General features: G+C 47.9%; 2 protein-coding genes across 2 annotated transcripts; one reads left to right on the top strand and one right to left on the bottom strand.

Moving 5' to 3' along the window:
• Window positions 1-14,403: 14,403 nt before the first annotated feature.
• Window positions 14,404-15,573, bottom strand: LOC136507585 (BTB/POZ and MATH domain-containing protein 3-like). Its single transcript, XM_066502259.1, has one exon. It carries the CDS (start codon window positions 15,571-15,573, stop codon window positions 14,404-14,406), a length of 1,170 nt encoding a protein of 389 aa, XP_066358356.1.
• A 339-nt stretch (window positions 15,574-15,912) lies between these two features.
• Window positions 15,913-17,079, top strand: LOC136507586 (BTB/POZ and MATH domain-containing protein 1-like). The gene has a single exon (XM_066502260.1). It carries the CDS (start codon window positions 15,913-15,915, stop codon window positions 17,077-17,079), a length of 1,167 nt encoding a protein of 388 aa, XP_066358357.1.
• The last annotated feature ends 3,236 nt before the right edge of the window (window positions 17,080-20,315 follow it).

The raw sequence follows: 20,315 nt of genomic DNA on the forward strand, positions 1-20,315 counted from the left end.
AGAAGTTGTTTCCCTTGGTCGATCAGGATGCACTTCATGAGCACTCTTGACGGACTTCGCTTGTAAAGTTCATTACTAATGGCGACGAATGTCTTGGCACATCGAGCGATTCATCACGCTTTAGTCCTTTCTGGTGGGAGAACCTCCTCGAGGAGGTGGGGCGAGCTATGGTGCTCTCCAGTCGGTCGGATCGAGTGCCATCACGACGATGTCACCAGGTGACGTTGCCATGGAGGCACCAAGGTTAGAGGCCCCGAGCACTCGGTCGGGGTCGGGGCATGTCGGGGGGTTAGAGCCCCTGAGTGCTAGATTGGTGTTGGAGTGCATTTGGGTCGGATCCTCTCGGATGCGGGTAGACGGCTCATGGAGGTCGTTTAAAAAGACCCCGTCGGCGGGCGGTTTTTGTCTAGCCGCCAATTTTGTGAGGAAGTCGGCGGCGTCATTGTCCTTTCGAGGGACATGGTGTAGTTTGATCCCTCGAAACTTGTCCTCGAGCTTGCGCACCTCCTAGCAATACGCTAACGTGAGAGGGCTCTTACAGGAGGACTCCTTTATGACTTGGTCGATGACCAACTCTAAGTCACTATGGACATACAGCCACGTGGTGCCGAGCTCAACGGTGATGCGCAGTCCATTGATGTGGGCATCGTACTTCGTGGCATTGTTCGAGGCTAAAAAATGGAGACGGATCCCGTAGCGGAGCCTGCTCCCATCTAGGGAGATTAGAACTACTCTAGCCCCTGAGTCGAGTGCCATGACTGACCTGTCGAAGTACATTATCCAGTACTCATGGGTGACATCTGGGGTTGGGAGCTAGACTCTATCCATTCGACGATGAAGTCGACAAGAGCCTAAGACTTAATAGCAGTGTAGGAGACATACCTGATGTCATGGCCCATGAGCTCGAGAGCCCACTTGGAGATTCAGCCAGTGGCATCATGATTACGGATGACCTCCTCGAGTGGGTACAAGGTGATGACCATGACCTCGTGGTCGGTGAAGTAGTGCAGGAGCTTCCAGGTCGCCATCAACACAACATACAAAAGCTTATGAACCTAGGGGTAGCGAATTTTGTCATCGGTGACTACCTCACTGATGAAGTACATCGGTCATTGGACCTTTAGGGGGTGTCCCAGCTCCTCTCTCTCAATGACGAGGGCGGTGCTCACAACATGGTTGCTTGCCGTGATGTAGAGGAGGAGGGATTCTCCCTGTTCAGGAGTGACGAGGATTAGGGCCGATGTCATTGATGCTTTGAGGCTTTCCAAAGCCTACTATGCCTCCTTTGTCTAGATGAATGCGTCTATCTTCTTGAGAAGTTTGTAGAGAGGCATCCCCCATTTAGCTAGTCAGGAGATGAATTGGCTCAGGGTGGCCAAACAGCTAGTGAGCCTCTGTACACCCTTGAATTTGCGTATAGGGCCCATGTTGGAGATGGCCGTGATTTTTTCGAGGTTGACTTTGATGCCGCTCTCGGACACGATGTATCCGAGTAGCTTCCCCTTTCAAACCCCAAAAACATACTTTTAGGGATTCAATTTGATGCTGAACCTTTGGAGGTTCGCGAATGTGGCGGCCAAATTTGTGACCAGGTCGCTAGCTTGAGCCGTTTTCACCACTATGTCATCTACATAGACATCAATTATTGGTTTTGGCCGCTCGACTTGGTCAGGTTGGTCGGGCGAGTCGATTTGGTCGATGAAGCATCGCTGCATGCACCGTTGATAGGTGGCGCCAGCGTTCTTTAGACCGAAAGGCATGGTTATGTAACAGTATGAACCATACAGGGTGATGAATGAAGTCGTGACCTGGTTGGACTCTTTCATCACAATCTGGTGGTAGCCTGAGTAGGCATCCAGGAAGGAGAGGATTTCACACCCTGAGGTGGAGTCGACTATCTGATCTATGTGTCGTAAAGGGAAGTGGTGTTTTGGGTACGCCTTGTTGAGGCCAGTATAGTAAACACACATTCTCCATTTTCTATTCTTCTTTTTCACAAGAACAAGATTAGCTAGCTAGTCAGAGTGGTATACCTCTTTAACAAATCTGGCTGCTAGAAGTTTGGCGATCTCCTCGCCTATGGCCCTGCACCTTTCGTTGTCAAAGCAACGCAAGCGTTGCTTGGTGGGCTTTGAACCTAGGATGATGTGTAGTGCATGCTCGGTGACCTCCGTCAGTATGCCCAGCATGTCAGAAGGCTTCCACACAAAGACATCATGATTTGCGCATAGGAAGTCAGCGAGCTTGCTTTCCTATTTGGTTGGGAGTTTGGTCCTGATCTGCACTGTCTTGGTTGGGTTGCTGGGGTCGATCTCCACCGCCTTGATTTCCTCGATCAGATGGAAGGTGCTTGAGGAGGTCTACCCATTGTGGTCAAGGACTGCTAGAGTCGCTAAACTCTCAAGCTCTAGGAGCTCGATGGAGTTGATGATGGCACTGGCGAGCTTGTAATGCTCGCGGTCGCACATGTAGGCGTGCAAGAAGGTGGTACCTATGGTGATGACGCCGTTCGGCCCTAGCATCTTTAGCTTGAGGTAGATGTAGTTGGGGATTAGCATGAACTTGGCGTAGCATGGCTGCCCCAATATGGTATGGTGGGACCCTAGAAAGTCCACTACCTCAAAGGTTAGGACCTTCGAGCGGAAGTTGGCGCCATCACCAAACATGATGGGTAGGTCAAGCTACCTCGAGTGGGTATGCATGCATCCCTAGGATCACACCATGGAAGGGAGAGTTCACTGGATGGTGCTCCGACCGGGGGATGCGCATGGCATTGTTGTTAATGTAGAGAATGTTGAGGCCGCTGCCTCCATCCATCAGCACCTTGGTGAGGCACTTCTTGCGAATGATGGGGTCGATGATGAGCGGGTAGCAACCCAATCGGGCGACGTGGGAAGGATGGTCTCTCTGATCAAAAGTGATCGAGGAGTCCGACCAGCTAAGGAAAAAGGGGATGGCCGACTCGATAACGCATGCCTCTCTATAGCGTACCTTGTGCAGGCGCTTGGAGTGGATGGCATTGGATCCCCCAAAGATCATGAGGCATTCCTCAGGGTTAGGGAAGCCATCTTCATTTTTGCCCACCGTGCCTCCTTTCTTGGCCTCCTCCTTGCCTTTCCCTTCCTTTGGCTTGGCGACTTGCCACAAGAAGCGCTTGAGGAGCTTGCAGTCCTTGTAGAGGTATTTGATAGGATAGGCATGGTTGGTGCATGGACTGTCCATGAGCTTGTCAAAGTGGTTAGGCTAGCTCTATTGGGCCTGCTTGCCCATGCGGTTGGCCACGACGACCAAAGCTGGGTTGGCCGGTCGACACCGATCCTTCTTATTCTTCTTGCCCTTTTTGTGTGGAGGGGCACTCGCCTTGGTCCTCATGCTTGGCCTTGACCGTGTCCTGACCACCATTAAAGACCACCCCAACCACCTCCTTGTCGGTGGATCAGGGACTCACAGGTTGTCCCAGAGAGGAACGCACTGACAATGTCTGCGTCGACGACATCAGGAAGGGAGTTGCACTACTTTGAGAACCTACGGATGTAATCCCACAGGGACTCATTGGGGTCCTGCTAGCAGTTCTTGAGGTCCCAAGAATTCCTAGGATGGACATACATCCCCTGGAAATTTCCGACGAAGACCCTCTTGAGATCCACCTAGTCGCGGATGTTGTCGGGCGGAAGGAATTTGAGCCATGCTCGAACATGCCCCCGATATAGATGGGGAGGTACTAGATGATGAAGTAGTCATCATCCACTCCTCTAACTTAGCAGGTGAGCTAGTAGTCTTCGAGCCATATACCGGGGTTCGTCTCCCTAGTGTACCTAGCGATGTTGGTGGGCGATCGGAACCGCTGTGGGAACAATGCTTTCTGGATGTGGCCACCAAAGGCCCATGGCCTCAGGCTGTCTAGGCTAGGGCTCTAGTCGTTCGATCGTCCGCTATGCCTAGGGTGTGTATCCTCGCACTCCTTGATGGTTTGGCCAGGGCTCACGCCACCTGCTCTCGCTGCCATTTGATGGACGTCATCATCGTGCTAGGCGTGGCGTCGATTGTTGATGATGCTGCGAGCGTCATGGTTTGGCCTAAGCCATTCGTGCATAGGTGCTCGATGTGGACCGGGTGCTGGGTTTGGTTGTGGTGCAGCTGCGACCTCCTGCTCCATGCTGACAACTGCTATGGTGAATGGATGGAGTGATTCGATTGGTGTGGCCCTAGTCCCTCAGCTAAGCAAGAGGCCAAGTGCCGATGTCGTGACGCAGAGCTTTTTGCCTGCTGAATGGCAGCAGTTTCCACCAGTGCCAGGAGGTTTTGATGGATCGCCTGCTCTTGGGAGTCGGTAGGCTCAGGGAGGCCACGTAGAAGCATCATCGCAGCAGCGATGTTCTGGCCAGTCTGAGCAAACTAAGGGGGATCGTCCCCTCCATCTAGGATGTTACACTAGACCTGACGGGCACAACCTCGAGCGCCACTCACTAGGTTATGCGCATGTGGCACAGCGTGATGCGTCGGGCGTGCTGGCATAGGTGGCGGCTGGCTCTACTACCTTTGTCATAACTCCTCGCTATGCACCTGTGCACGTGCCAGGGCCTGCGCACAAGGGGCTAGAGGGGTGTGAGTCTATAAAGACTATACTACCTCCAGTGGCTATCCTAGGGCATCAACCATAGTGCACTCCTGGGACAGAGGGTGGCTAGGTGCCATGACATCACTGATGCTAGAGCCATCGCTTTTGACCTCGTCATCGATGAGGTCATGGAAGGAGGTGAGAGCGTAGCCCTCCATCCCCATGAACTAGGATGTGAGAGGAGGCAGCGTTAGCATCCTTCAAAGCCCCCTGTGCGCACGCGTCCACGGGGGACACGAAGCCATAGGGGGACCGGTTGCACAATGGTCACGGTGGGGACAATGGGGTCCCTCTAGAGAGTTGGCGGAAGGTGTTAAACAGTGAGTAAAGAACAATATATACATCACTCACCATGGGGTTTGACCTAGCATGGGCTCAAGGCGAAGCACGGTTGTCTCGACATTGAGGTCATCGAGTGGCCCAAGGCTAGTGGAGGGCGCTCCTCCTCTAGTGGACACCGAGACGAGCGCCTCCTCCTGGAGGCAGAGTACGCCGAGCTGGTCGACGATGAAGTCCAGACTCCTGAAGAGGAAGGTCTAGAATGGCACAAAGATGGGAGGAGCCCACATCCCAGCAAGTGGGAGCGTGGGAAACTCCAGCGAGCCAAAGCAAATCATATCGCTCGAGCCTCCCATGCCAAAGATGGTGGAAAGGTGGGCCATCAGATGACCAAAAGTGTGAATGCACGGCGTCTCTCCCCATGGACGGAGCCAACTATCAGTGCAAAATGTGGCCGACAAGTAAATATTTGTAGTTTTACCGTGTGCTGTGATCAGATGTGGCCTAGCATACGATGACACAGGATTTATATTGGTTCAGGCAATGTGCCCTACATCCAGTTTTAGTGGGTTGGTGACTTTATTCCTGAGCCCAGGTGCTCAAAGTTTGTTGTGGGGTTACAAACGAGTAAGGAATGAGAAGGGGGGTGTTAGAGGCCTGGTCGGACTCAGAACCAAGTGGAAGAGAGTGATCGATGCTCAAACATGCGCTAAGTATTATAGCGTATGCTTTGTGTGTCCAATCTTATCAGTTGTTGAGAGCATGTAGATTGTGTAGCTATCGAGTTCTAGAGCTATTGAGCTATCGTCCCCAGAGGAGAGAGCGCATCCCCTTTTATAGATGAAGGGGATGGCCTTACAAGTCAAAGACGGAAAGGGAGAAAGTGTGTATGGGTGCTACCTAGTCCTGTTGCCCACATCATTGGGTATGGCACACCATCGCCCACCTTACTGGTCATGACCTGCTGTACCTGGCAGGCTACACAATGTTCATCCACCTTACTGTTCATGACCTGGCAGGCTGCACAATATTCACATAGGACGGCAAACGACGGCACCCATAATATTGTTTGTGCTCTGCCATGTCTGGCAGGCAGTATAGTGTCCGTCTGACATGGCCTAATGGCACCATCCTATAGGTGCACAGGGCATGGCAAGGTACCATCCATGGTATTGCGGTTGACTTGAGTGCCTTACCTTATCTACTCCACCTGCTCCCCGGGCCCACACTGAGCAGGTGTCATGGTCGGTCGTTCCCAGTCGGCCCCGACCGTGTCGGTCTGAAAAGAGAGGCGAGCAAAGGTCTGGTATATCCTCGGTCAAAGGAACGGGGTTGGAGTCGGACTACCATCCCACCTTGGCCAGGCCTTCCGATCGGGGCTCCGACCAGGTCTCTTGGCTAGAGGTGCCAGTCGGGGACCGGATCATGGTCTTAGTGATGTAGAGTAGGCCCAATCTTCTGATAGGTATGATAGCGTCGATTGGTGGAGACTCGACGTTCACGATCTAGGCTTCGAACCAAGACTAATTTGGACCCCCACAACCATTACACCACTGCTCCGTTGGTTATCAAGCATGCTAACGCCATTGACCTCACCGAGAAGGCTTTCCTACAAGCGAATCGAGAACACAAGCAAGAATGGGATAAACGCAATCTAAAATTGCAAATAAATATGAGTCTTATGATAACAAGAAGGAGTTCAAGTCTTTATTCAAAAGGACTAATCACCACAGGCAAACAAGATCAAGAACTGGGGCCCTGGTTCATAGCAAGCAGCCTTGGCAGCATAGTTGTAGTAAAACGATGTCTGTTTAACGAGAAAATCAAGAACTAAACAAAACCCAAACCCTAAGGAGAGCGACGGCTGCTATTTATAGAGTCTTGGGTGTTACCCCCCTGGACATGCCCCATTATGGGCCCAAACATGATACACGGTCCAATGGACCAAAAGACGGTGCGTAGAACCCTAGTAGATTTTGGATGCTGACTTGTTTCAATGATTCTTGTTGATTCCGAAGGTATTTTCATATGAGACCAATTGTACTGGCTTCCTTATCAAATTAGCTTTCCAGCCATATGTGGATCATCGAAAATGGAGTCCAGATGCGTCCTGGGTGACCAGTTTAAGGCAGACTGGTCCTAGTACCCGAGATGGGCTCCAACTTCAGTTGGACTGGGCCTCCACCATGAGAAAGATGAATTGGACGCCCATGCTGGTCCTCCTCCTCTTCTTGGCTTGTATGTGATGAAGAAGTGATGTCCTCATCATTCTCTCTTTCATCAATTGAAGTCATCCTCGACTGAAGTAGATCGTCTCCTCCATTGGATGACAACAATGATGGCTCTGGAAGAAGACGTTCATCTTGGTGCCCAATCCTTCACAAAGGCGGCTGCCATGGTGGCTTCCCTGCTAGGAATTCATCCTCCTCCTGCAAATGGTTAGTACCAACAAGAGGCATAGCACTAGAAGCAGGACCAAGTGGACATATAGGCGATGTACAAGTCAAAGTATAACAAGGTTCATCATGATCAGCAAGAACAGATTTAAGAGCAAATAAAACTTCTTTCATGTTACTTGATGGTTCATTTGTTGGTTTGCTAAAGTCTTTATCATGGCCTTTCTTTTTCTTTTCAGCAAGTTCCTTTTCATATTGCACAATTTTAGCAGGAGTTAAAGGAAGTAAAGCAATGGTCTTTCCCTTAAATATAAAAGTATATCTATTTTGCCTACCATGATGTAGAGCATTATTATCATATTGCCAAGGGTGGCCTAACAAAAGTGAATAAGCTTGCATAGGCACGTCATCAAAATCAGCATAATCATGGTATGATCTGATAGAAAAATGCACACGAGCAGATTGTGTTACCTTTGCCTTACCACTATTGTTGAACCACTGAACATGGTATAAATGTGGAAGAGCATGTGTAGATAAACCAAGGGTCTTGACAAGCTTAGAACTTACCAAGTTATTGCTGCTCCCTCCATCAATTATAGCATGAACATGGAAATTATTGACAATGAGAAACATTTGAAACAAATTGTGATGTTGTAGCTTGTCTACTGGCTCAACTTGTGTACTCAAAATACTGAAAGGATCAAGATGCCCAAGAGGGGGGTGAATTCGGGTAATTCTAAATTTTCTTGCAATAATTAAATCCTATGGCTAGCCCAATTAACCCCTTGTGCCTAGAAAAGTATTTCTATCAATCTAACGCACAAAGGACTTGCAACCTATGTTCCAAACTTACTCTAGCATGGCAATTCTATGGATGTAAAAACAAGTATTGAATTGCTTAAAGTAATGCTCAAAGTAAATAGGGAGAGAGGAACGCGGCGATGTATTGCCAAGGTATCGGAGAGTCGCCACTCCCCACTAGTCCTCGTTGGAGCACCCGCGCAAGGGTGTAGCTCCACCTTGATCCGCGCAAGGATCAAGTCCTCTCTACGGGTTGATTCTTCGACACTCCATCGCGGTAAATCACCCACAACTGCTCATAACTTGAGTTGGGTCACCCACAAGCTCCGCCGGGTGATCACCAAGCTCCCAATCACCACCAAGCCGTCTAGGTGATGGCGATCACTAAGAGTAACAAGCACGAACTCTCACTTGACCATGCGAAGCCTAATGAGAATGGTGGATGCACACTTTGCTACTCTTGATTCACTAATGAGGCTACTCTCTTGGATTCTCAAATCTCAATCACCTCACTAGGACCTTGCTCTTCTTAGCACTCACAAATATGTTTCTCAGCTGTTGGAATGAGCAAAAGTGACTCCACACACGAGTGGAGCTTCTATTTATAAGGCTGCCTGAAAAACGAACCGTTATGTGCCTCTATGGGGTGACCGGATAATCTGGTCATGTTGACCAGATGCTCCGATCAGTTCAACCTGCACACCAGTGTAAGTGTTGACCGAACGCAGGCAGGGTTCGATCACCACTGACTAGACACGTCCGGTCGCATTAAACCCTCACTGGAACCTTACTATACTCGACCGGACGCTGGATCCTCAGGGTACAGTCAGTATTGACCAGACACGTCCGGTTGCAGATTCACTCTTCTGGACCCTTACTGGAGTCGACCGGACGCTGCCTCTCAGCGTCCGGTCACTTGACCACTTAGCGTCCGATCACGCTAGACGTAATCACCTTGATCAAATGAACTGACTGGACCCTACGGCCAGCGTCCAGTCTCACCGGAGCCAGCGTTCGGTCAGTATTTGACCCTCCATTCACTTCCAACTTTCGATCATATGTGAATGAAGTTTGCTCCAAAGGATCATAGGGTTGTTGTGGAGCTACCTAGTACTGGTTTTAACAAGTGTGCACCACACCTAACTCACTAGACTCATCTAGGTCAAGCTACCCATCCATACCCCCCTTAATAGTACGGCCAAAGGAAAAACAAAGTCCTAAACTACTCTAAGTGTCACTCCAACTCCAATCGACACTTAGAACTAGTCATCCTTAACCTTGTCGTCCATCCTTTGAAAACCAAAATGATTTCCATCGTAGGGGCATGACCACCTCGATTGCCCAATTGATCCCCATTACCATAACCTAACTTAATTGCCTCTGCAAAACACACGTTAGTCATAGTAATCTTGTATTATCATTAATCACTGAAACCCAACTAGAGGTCTAGATGCTTTCAAACACGCTGAACAAGGATTGATTTGTAGTTTGTAGTGCATGTCACACTATCAATTACCTCATCAGTATCTTCAACACTATCCACAAATTTATCTGCATAAAGATCAGTTGCAAGTGCAAATTCATTCTCTTCATCACTAGCACTAGCATACCCACCATCATCAATAGCAATATATGCGTGTTTGCTAGGGCATTCTTTAGCAATATGTCCCATGCCCTTGCAGCGGTGGCAAATAATTTTAGAAGAGCTGCTAGAGAAAGGTGTGGCAGATCCACTAGAAGAAGGTGTGATAGAAGAACTCTTCTTTACAAGCACTGGTGGTGTCTGCACATCAGAAAATTTATTCACCTCGGTTGGACGTGAAGGACTGGACGGAGTCGTGGAATGCCTAGGTTGCTGTCCCTGTACTTCCCTTTCAGCTTTAAGAGCATAATGATATAAATGGAAAAATCTAGTTCATTCTTTATAGTCAAGAACATCCTGTATTTCATGACACAAACCTCAAAAAATCTAGAACACTTATCCTATTTCATCCTCTTGTATGTTACTATGTGCTAGACCAATTAAAAGCTCCTGATAATATTCCTCAACAGTCTTACTACCTTGACTTAAATATTGCAGTTTTAATCGTAGATCATGCTGATTGTATAGAGGAACAAATCTCGATTTCATTCGTCATTTAAGTACAGTCTAGGTTTGAGGTATTTGAGCATTAGCATTAGCATTAGCATTAGCATTAACATTATTGCAAATATCATTCCACTAGAAAAGAGCAAAACTAGTAAACTCACTAGTAGCAAGTCTAACTCAATATTCTTCAGGGACTTGATGGGAGCTAAATTTTTGATCTACAACCATCTCCCAATCTAAATATGCTTCAGGATCAGCAGAACCAGAAAAAGAAGGTATCTTAAACTTGGTTTTAGAGAAAGAATCATTATTACCTTGGTTATTACCTCCCATACCGCATCGGTAAAAGTTCAACCGATTACGGTTATGTGCATCCTCAGCACGTCGTTGAGCTTCGGCTTCAGCCTCTGCGTCACCATAATCCTCCTCAGAGAGATCATCATCATCATCATCTTCAGGACGTGGTCCAGGATGTCGTTGTTCAACATCTTCAATCCTCTTGGCCAAGTTGGTGTTTTTCTGAAGGATCTCATTGAACTTGTCATCAAGAACGGCACGAAGCTCATTCTTAGAAACACAGTCATTGAAATCTATTGGTGTGTCCCCATTTCCTTTGTCGCTGCCTTCCGTTTTTCCTGACATGGTTAGTAGAAAGAAGAAGACAACACAAATAGTATTATCCCTACCAACTACTTAGGTTATGGACAAGGAAAAACAAGGCACTTAACTCTCAAGCGTCTTATCACGGTATTACAAGTGTTCTTACCAAAGCAACAGGCAGTGCAATCGGTCGGTGACTGTGATACCGTTATAGCTTAAGTGTAACAGTTACAAGACGAACATGTACTTGGTTAGAAGAAAGTGGAGCTTGGATAGGCATAATATAGTAGCAAGGAATAGCAAAATTCACAACTGAATAGCAAAGCTGAATAAGTATCCCAAGTACTTGTCTTAGTTGCTGGCATACTCACGTTCTAAGTACCAAATGTATCAAGTGATGTGAACAGCAGGAATATGATTAGGAACAAGGCAGAAATTAGCACACGCAAACACAACTCAAATGGCGCTCTCTATGTGCTCCTCTATATATTGTTCCACTTTTGCCCCTCTCTTTTTTCTCTATTTTTGGGCTGTTGTTGTTTTTTTGGGATTCTTTGACTTTTTCTTTTTATTTTTTTGATATTTTTTCTTCACTTAGGAGCACAAAAGAAGTAACCACAGAAAATATGAGCTTAAACCAGTGAAAGGCATGGCCTGTAGAAATTTCAGAAGACGTGCTCAAAATCGACAAAAAACTTATGGCCACGAAAAGAGAATCTTGTGACTAGTTTTTGACCAAAATAAAAATCTTTGACTCCGGCAACACCGGGGATGGACGGATCAAAAAAAAATTCTGATCGAATTTGATATATGGAACATCAAAATCCGAGTTCGTCTGCGAAAACTGACTAATTTTACAAACTGACTCCGAATTAGAGGATAAAACGGAAACAATACGCGCAAAATTAGTCATGGCAGCAAGAATTTGATGGAAACAGTGAAGACAAGTACAACAAATTAGATGGCGCGGACTAGGGTTTATTGCATATAAAAGAAACACAGCAAGACTTGAAGGTGTTCATGGATTATGATGAAAAACAAAGGGAAAAACATAAACTGGACTAAAAATGATCTAAAACCAGCAACCAGAGCTTGACCTAGGGCACAAACTCAACCACGCGACACACAGACGAAATTGCACGGCACAACGAGGCTATAGGACAGGAAATATGTGGCGGTGTATTTTTTTTAGCTTTTTGTGAACTATAGGTAATGCAAAAATATTAACAATTTAAAAGGAAAAACAAAGTTATACCTAACAGACAACAAGGGCTCTGATACCACTTGATGTAGACTAGGCCCTATCTTCCGATAGGTATGATAGCGTCGATTGATGGAGACTTGATGTTCACGATCTAGGCTTCGAACTAAGACTGATTCGGACCCCTGCAACTGTTACACCACTGCTCCGTTGGTTATCAATCACACGAACGCGATTGACCTCGCCGAGAAGACTTTTCTACAAGTGAATCAAGAACACAAGCAAGAATGAGATGAACGCAATCTGAAATTGCAAATAAATATGAGGCTTATGATAAGGAGAAGGAGTTCAAGTCTTTATTCGAAAGGACTAATCGCCACAAGCGAACAAGATCAAGAACTGGGGCTCTAGTTCACACCAAGCAGCCTTGGCGGTACAGTTGCAGTAAAACGATATCTGTTTCATAAGGAAATTAAGAACTAAACAAAACCCAAACCCTAAGGAGAGCGACGACTGCTATTTATAGAGTCTTAGGCGTCGCCCCCCTGGACGTGCCCCCTTATGGGCCCAAACACGATACACGGTCCAACGAACCAAAAGACGGTGCGTAGCACCCTGGTAGATTCTGGATGCTGACTCGTTTCAACGATTCCCATTGATTCTGAAGGTATTTTGATGTGAGACCAATTGGACTGGCTTCCTTATCAAATTATCTTTCCAACCATATGTGGATCATCGAAAACGGAGTCCGGATGCGTCCTAGGTGACTAGTTTAAGGCAAACTGGTCCTAAAACCCGAGATAGGCTCCAACTTCAGTTAGACTGGGCCTCCACCATGAGAAAGATGAATTGGATACCCATGCTGATCCTCCTCCTCTCCTTGGCTTGTATGTGATGAAGAAGTGATGTCTTCATCACTCAGCCTATCATTGTGTATTTGGGCCGACCCAGACGTGCGTTGTCGTTGCACCACCTGCTGGGCCAAGTATTATAGGAAAATGGGTTCTTTGGGGACCCCGGGTTTATGAACCCAACAAGGTTACTGCAGCAGGTAGCTACGCCAGCATCCAGAAGAGGAGGAGGGGCGGCGGATGTCCAGCCGGTGCCGTGAGGAGGAGGAGACACCGAGGCGAAGGTGAGGCAGCAGAAAAGCGAGGATAGAGATGCAACACCCAATCTACTTTTGAAACATCCGGATGCAACACTTGCAACATACGTCTGAAGACAGATGAAACACATGAAACATGCATCTGAAACACTAGCTGCAACACCAGATCTACTTTTGAAATATCCAGATGAAACACTTGCAACATACGTACCAAACAACTGAAATACTCGAAACATGCGTATGAAACACTTGCAAAAAATACATGAAAACACTCGAAAACCAGTTGCAAACATATGCAACATTCAGATAAAACTCTTTTCAACATATATGTGAAAACATATATAACATCCAGATGAAACACTTGCAAACATACGTCTGGAAAACAAGATGAAACATTTGTAACATACACTGGAAACATATGTGTATAGCCACAACAACATGTGCAACATTCCGATCTACTTTTGCAACATCAAGATGAAACATCTGTAACACTTGAAACATATTCTTGCAATATGGGCTTTGCTTGGACGAATAGAGGCACGCCGACGCGGAGGTCAACGATGGCGCATGGAGCTCGCTGTGTGGCAGTGGCACGGGCAACTCGTCGGCGGGCACGACGTCAGTCCTCCTCGCTTGCTTACTGGAGCATCCATCGTGGAGGCTTGCCGGCTCAGTGGAGGTGGCCGCGGCTCATGCCAGCTTGGTGTAGGTGGTCACGGTGAGGAGGCAGTGCGGTGGAGGCGGGCGAGGTAGACTGGGCCCGGTGGGGAATGCGGTGTGGGAGGAGGCAGCGCGGAGGAGGCCGCAGGCGATGGGGCACGCGCGCTGCGGGGGACCGGCAGCGGTGAGGCGAAGTGGGGGTGGGCGGATGGGCACGGCAATGCAGGAGGAAACGGCGCAGCGAGCATTTGGGCGCGCAGACGGGACGAGCGGATAGGGTCGCTAAGCGATCGGCGCATGCGGGAGTGAGTGGAGGGAGGCGTCTGTTGGTCCAGACATCTTAATTGTATCATTAGCGAAAAATGAAACCAGCCGTCCCTGAAAATTAAACCAGTACCACAATACTGACCAATAGCTTGTTCCTAAAAATTAAACCAGCTGTCCCTGAAAATAAAACCAACATCACAATACTGACTGATAGCTTAACCCAAACAGATTGTTCAATAAAAAATGATGATAGATTCCACCATAGTTTGTTTTATTAATTGTTGCGCTTTTGAGCGAACACATAATATTCTTCTAAAACTGAATTTAATCGATGTCCAGAGAAGTAGTCCTAATAAATGATAAATATTTATTCATGATGAATGGTCACACGGTGACGGGCATCCTTTCCATAGCAAACTCCAGAAGCACGGCGGGAAAGTTGGCCTTGATCTTCTCATACCCTTCGGTGTCCATGACTGCCTTCAGATTCCCCGGAACAGCCATGAACGCCAAGCACGCATCCTTGAGCGCACGGCAACCATGCTGCTCGGCCACCACCAAGGTGCTGGCCACGGTGTTGACGTCGATGCGCTTGCACAGCATCTCCTCGCACATGAGCTTCAGCCTCCCGAGCTCGTACCGGTGCGCCGCGGTGAGCAAGCTCTCGGCCATGGCGACGACGTCGCGTTCCGCCATCTCGGGCAGCGCGTCGGTGTACACGAAGTGGAGCATCGCCTCGAACACCTTGGGCTCCACGCCCTGGATCTCCATGCGACGACGCCGGACACTGCCGCCGCCGCCGCCGCCGACAGGCGATTTGTCCTTAGACGTGGCGAGCAGCTCGGCCTCGAACACCGGCGACCGCGCCGCCAGCAGCCACGCGTGCGCATCGTAGGTCGTCGCCTCCCTGCCGCTGCCCACGGTTATCGCCACGTCCGCCCCCTGTTTCTTCGACAGGAGGCTGCCGAGGTGCACGCGCAGGTCGGACGGCGGCACAGCGACACGCGCCGGAGCGTCCGCGGCGGCGGCGACGTCGTCGTCGGCGGCGCTCAAGGCCCAGTCTTTGATGACGGTGATGTCGCACTGGACGACGAAGCGGTCGTCCCTGAGGCACCCGGAGTACTGCAGGTCCTCCCAGCGGATGAAGTCCCTGAACCCCAGCTTGCGCGCCGACTCGCCGTTGAACCAGCACACCTCCGCCGAGCGGGTGTACGCCGGCACGGGGTCCCCGGCCGGGTCCAGCAGGCTGAAGCTGAAGCTGAAGTGGAGCGGGTCCGTCCGCTGGTGGCCGCCGTAGACGAGCTGGAGGGAGATGTACTTGTCCCTCCAGCTGTTGCCGTAGCCGTAGGGCGCGTACGTGATCTGCCACGTGTACCCCGCCGCCTCGAAGGCCTTGGACGTCGCCGACCAGTCCCTCGGCAGCTTCGTCGACGGCGCGCACCCGTCGATGGTCAGCCTGTGGCGCCCGCTCACTTCGCGGCATATGATGGTGGAGGCCGACGAGCGCGAGAGGCAGCGCCCCGCGGCGGACAGCAAAGCGGCGACGGTCGCCATGGCATGCGAAGCAGATAGCTAGTAGATCGATCTGGGAGACCAGGAGGAGGACGCCGCTCTATATATGTTCATTTTTTTATATACGGCAAAAAAACAGCAAAGAGGAGTATCTGTTTGCACAAATGATTTGTATGGATTTTGTGCAGATATATGCTAACAGTTTGTTAAGCTTTGTTTAGATTTATACTGAAAAAGATTGGGAATATTCACGTACTGATTCCCATCTCATCTGCGAAATATCGGAAACCACGACGTGGCATTTTTTGCATATATATGCAACAAACATTCACACCATACCATACGTCCTCCAGGTCTCCTCGACCAATCTGCAAGGTAGCCATGGCGGTGGCCACGCCAATGCTGTCCGCCGCCGCCCGCCGGTGCACGCGGTCGGCGTCCACCATCGGCAGGCGCGAGGTGATGGACTGCCACAGCCTCACCATGGACGGGTGCACGACGTTCAAGAAGACCCCCAAGACCTGGTTCTCGACATCGGAGTCGTTCGTGGCGGCCGGCCACATTTGGCGGATCAGGTTCTACCCCAAGGGCGAGTGCTGCTTCTGGAGGCACGGCTACATGGCCCTCTACCTCGAGCTCGTCACCGCCGCCAACGCCTACTACCGAGCCACCGATCCCGTCGACTTCAAGTTCACCTTGCTCGATCTGGCGGGGAACCCCGTGCCGCAGTACAGCCGCGCCATGGCGGCGCACGTCTTCAGCGCCGAGTCCAGGCGCGTGGGGTTCAACGACTTCATCAGGTGGAAAGATCTGGAGAGGTCCGGCTGCCTCAAGGACGACCGCTTCACCGTCCGCTGCGACATCACCGTCTTCCAAGATTACTGGACCGCCGACAACGATGGCGACGGCGGCTACGCTGTGGCTCCGGTGCGGCAGGTGACCGTGCCGCCGTCCAACCTGCACGAACACCTCGGCGATCTTCTGGGGAAGAAGCAAGGAGCGGACGTCACGGTCGACGTCGCCGGGGAGGCCTTCGACGCCCACGGCTGGCTTCTCGCGGCGCGGTCACCGGTGTTCGAGGCCGAGCTCCTCGCCGCGGCCAAGGAGAAAGCACCTGGCGGCGGTGGCGCCGCCCGTCGTCGCGTGGTGGTGGAAGGCATGGAGCCACGGGTGTTCAAGGCGATGCTTCACTTCATGTACACCGACGTGCTGCCGGAGATGGAGAAGCAGGAGGAGACCGTGGCCATGTCCCAGGGCTTACTCGCGGCGGCGCACAGGTACGAGCTCCAGAGGCTCAAGCTCATTTGCGAGGAGACACTGTGCAGGCGGATCGACGTGGACACGGCGGCGAGCACCCTGACGGTGGCGGAGCAGCACGGTTGCCGTGCTCTCAAGGCTGCGTGCCTGGGATTCATGGCACGTCCTGGGAATCTCAAGGCCGTCATGGAGACGAAAGGGTTTGAGAAGATAAAGGCCAACTGCCCAGCTGTTATGCTGGACCTCATCATGAAGCAAGTAGCAGCTCGAATGGCCATACATCAACCGTAATACCTTCCATTATGATATTGTTAGTTTTGAATTATTGTTAAGCTAAAAGTTTTGGTTTATGTTGATGAATGGATCAAGTTTTCTGCCAGACACCAATAATGATATTTAAATTCATGTCATTTTATTTACTCTCTTGCTGCATGTCGAGAAAACTGTCATGATGTCATCTATGTTCTCCGTACACTTTAGATTGAACTCTGCAGATTGCGAATTTATATACCTCCAGGCTCCTGGATGCCGGGATACATATATATGCTCCACGAGGAAAAAAATTGGGTGATTTTTCCCCCTCCAGGATGCCAGGAACAGAAACGTAGACCATGATCTTTGTAAAAATGTGAAACTGGTTTTATATTTTTATAAGTTAAAATGTTTTTTTATGATTTCTAAGAACGAATAGATTTTAGTGTTTTCAAAGGCCTGCTTGGTTAAGTTTTAATTTTTGCCTAACCAAAATCATGGCAAGCCTACTGTTTCGTAAATAATCAATAGGCATTCTAAGGAAGAGAACAATTCAAAGCTCACTACCATATAAGGTGTCCCTGCTTTACCTGCTATCCAAATTAAGTACTAATTTTGAATGCGAGGTTGGGTAGCAAAACTACAAGCTAAAAGTAAAGAATGAACTAAGTTAACTAGCTGATAGCACTGTCCTACTTGTCTATTCGTTTCAACTATTCTACTCCCTCCATTCCAAATTATAAGTCGTTTTAACTTTATTTTGTACATTTATTTTGCTATGCATTTACATATAATATATGTTTAGATAAATAATAAAATGGATTTATCAAAAAAGTAAAAGCGACTGATAATTTGGAATTGAGCGAGTATTTGTTTGCTTGCTTGAAAAAGGGAATATATTGGGTACTAGTTGTTCCAACTAACCAACAAGCACCAGATTGAGCTGGCCAGAAGCCTCAATAGTGTATATATATCTTTTTTGGTCTTTTGAAGCTGTCCAAGACAACTGAACTATATCTGTTTCAAGCTTAGTTCACTATCATTCTCACAGGAAAACAAAGTCCTATAGCGGAAGTATTAACATAGTTTTGATGCACAACTCATGTCCATGCCACAACTAGGGCCAGATAACGAGCCAACTTGGCTCGGCTTCTATCTGAACTAGCCAGCCCGCTTGTCTTGTTCACTAGCTCATGCTAGCTGAGCCAGACAATAAAAACTATGGAAATTATAATCTGTACATTTATCTAAAACTTAGGAATAGTAATAATGCAAAAGCAACTCATCTCTAAGCCTTGAATCAAATAAATAGATTAACAGATACTAACATATACAAATACAACAATACAGTAAAGTACTATACCATGTATCCATGATTCATGCTTCATACCATATCATGCATGATGCATCTATTAATGACTATCCATATATCCATTCAAAACAAAGTGATAGCATCATAATAAGTACACATTTTGAAGGTCCACGTCCAACTATCAACTAGTTGCAAAGTGCGAGACATCAAGTCATACAAAACTAATTAATATAAATTTAAGGCCAACAACTTTGGCTCGTTAGGCTCATGAGTCAACTCACGCGTTGGCTCATTAACTACATGAGATAAAATGCTAGCTCAGCTCGTCAAAAAATACAAACGAGTTAAGTCGAATCAAGCCACTAACGAGCTAAGTTGAGCGAGCTATCGAGCTGTTAGCTTTCGTCCAACCCTAGCCACAACTATGGGCTCCTAGTACACCCAATCTATCAGAGGGTCAAGGGCGTAGAAGTACCCATGAACAATGGCGTCCTTGCCTACAAAACTTAAAGTTTGCATCAGGAGTACACTAGTGTACTTAATAGGACTTAGCCAATATAATAAACAAGAAATCATGCCTTTGGCATTAGGAAGGAATAAGAGTTGGTTTTCCATAAAGGCATGCATACAAAAAGAGTAAAGTACTTTATACTCTATGCATTTGTATATAGTATGTTTAACAAGTTATAAGCAATAAGCAAATTGAGCTCAATCTTCCGTGAATCGTTCCAACAAACTCTACTCCGAAGCAAGAAGATATGAACGACAAAGACATAATTCAAAAGCTCTGCAAAGGGTTACAACTTTCCCCTCCAAAGACCACGATCAAAACCAATGACACGCATTGTTACTTAAGCAGTAACTTGAGCCTCAACCATTCTTGAGTCCGATGAAGTCTCCCATGAATGGTGTGATGGTGAGCAGAGGTACTAGCACCCCAAGCAACCCTGTGCCCTACCACGTGCTGAATCCATGGGTTATCTAGTCACAATAACATACTAGGCTTACCATACCCATCACATGGTAAGTGGTCTGTACAAGTTATATTCAAAGACTCCCTATATTGGATGCAAGGTCCTTAATCGGCCCCAATGAGCTATGTCATTCAAGAGCACCCATGGATCTTGCCATGCCCAACCTCTTGTTGGTCCTTGAGTCAAATTCATCATGTGGATCAAATTGTACACCATTGCTCAAATTTAATGTTGATTAGTCGACAAGCAATTCCTTAATGATGTGAATTGTGAGAATCCATAGTTGTCTAAGCAAGTAAGCATGCATTATGTTCTAAAAAGTAAAACAATTAAAAATACAAAGCGTGGTGGAAACAATTCAAGGTCAAAAGCTCAAGTAGGAAATGCGGGTCACTAGTCATATTGTAACATAATGCACTAGATAACAAAGTCAATTCAATGCAATTGTAAATGAGAGTAGGATACTTAGGATCCTACCTTGGTACTTAATGGGGTGGTCAACTGCTTCATGCTCACTCGTGGGTTCAACTTCATTCTCAGGGTTCACCTCCTTGATTATTTTGACTACTATATGATGCAATGATATGAATGAGAAAATGCAATGCTTATGATAGAGGTAGGATGCAAACTAGATGTATTATCATGTATAATAATCATATAACATTTGTCTAGGGTCATAGCGTTCTTATACTTAGGCTAGGTGAAGAGTGTGTGTCGACTAGTCCTAGTGGAATTCTAGTATGAATCAATAGAGTGTCCACTAGGACCCAGGGACTATTCGTCAAGTGATGATGGACTACTAGTAAGGTCATGACCAAACTATGTAAGTGCTAGATGTGATAACAAATGAACTGTCTATCGGGGTGAGCACCAAAACATGCCTCTCTAGACTAGAGAGAGAGAGTGTTTGATGGACTGTTTGATAGATGGATGGGCTATCTATCAAGGTGACTATACTTCTAGTGAAAAATGACTAAGTGTGAGATTCA

The sequence above is a fragment of the Miscanthus floridulus genome, chromosome 15 (assembly GCF_019320115.1).
Source record: "Miscanthus floridulus cultivar M001 chromosome 15, ASM1932011v1, whole genome shotgun sequence".
NCBI lineage: Eukaryota > Viridiplantae > Streptophyta > Magnoliopsida > Poales > Poaceae > Miscanthus > Miscanthus floridulus.

Coding starts and splice junctions, on each gene's coding strand:
- LOC136507585 (XM_066502259.1), bottom strand. CDS start 15,573: ATGGCGACCGTCGCCGCTTTGCTGTCCGCCGCGGGGCGCTGCCTCTCG.
- LOC136507586 (XM_066502260.1), top strand. CDS start 15,913: ATGGCGGTGGCCACGCCAATGCTGTCCGCCGCCGCCCGCCGGTGCACG.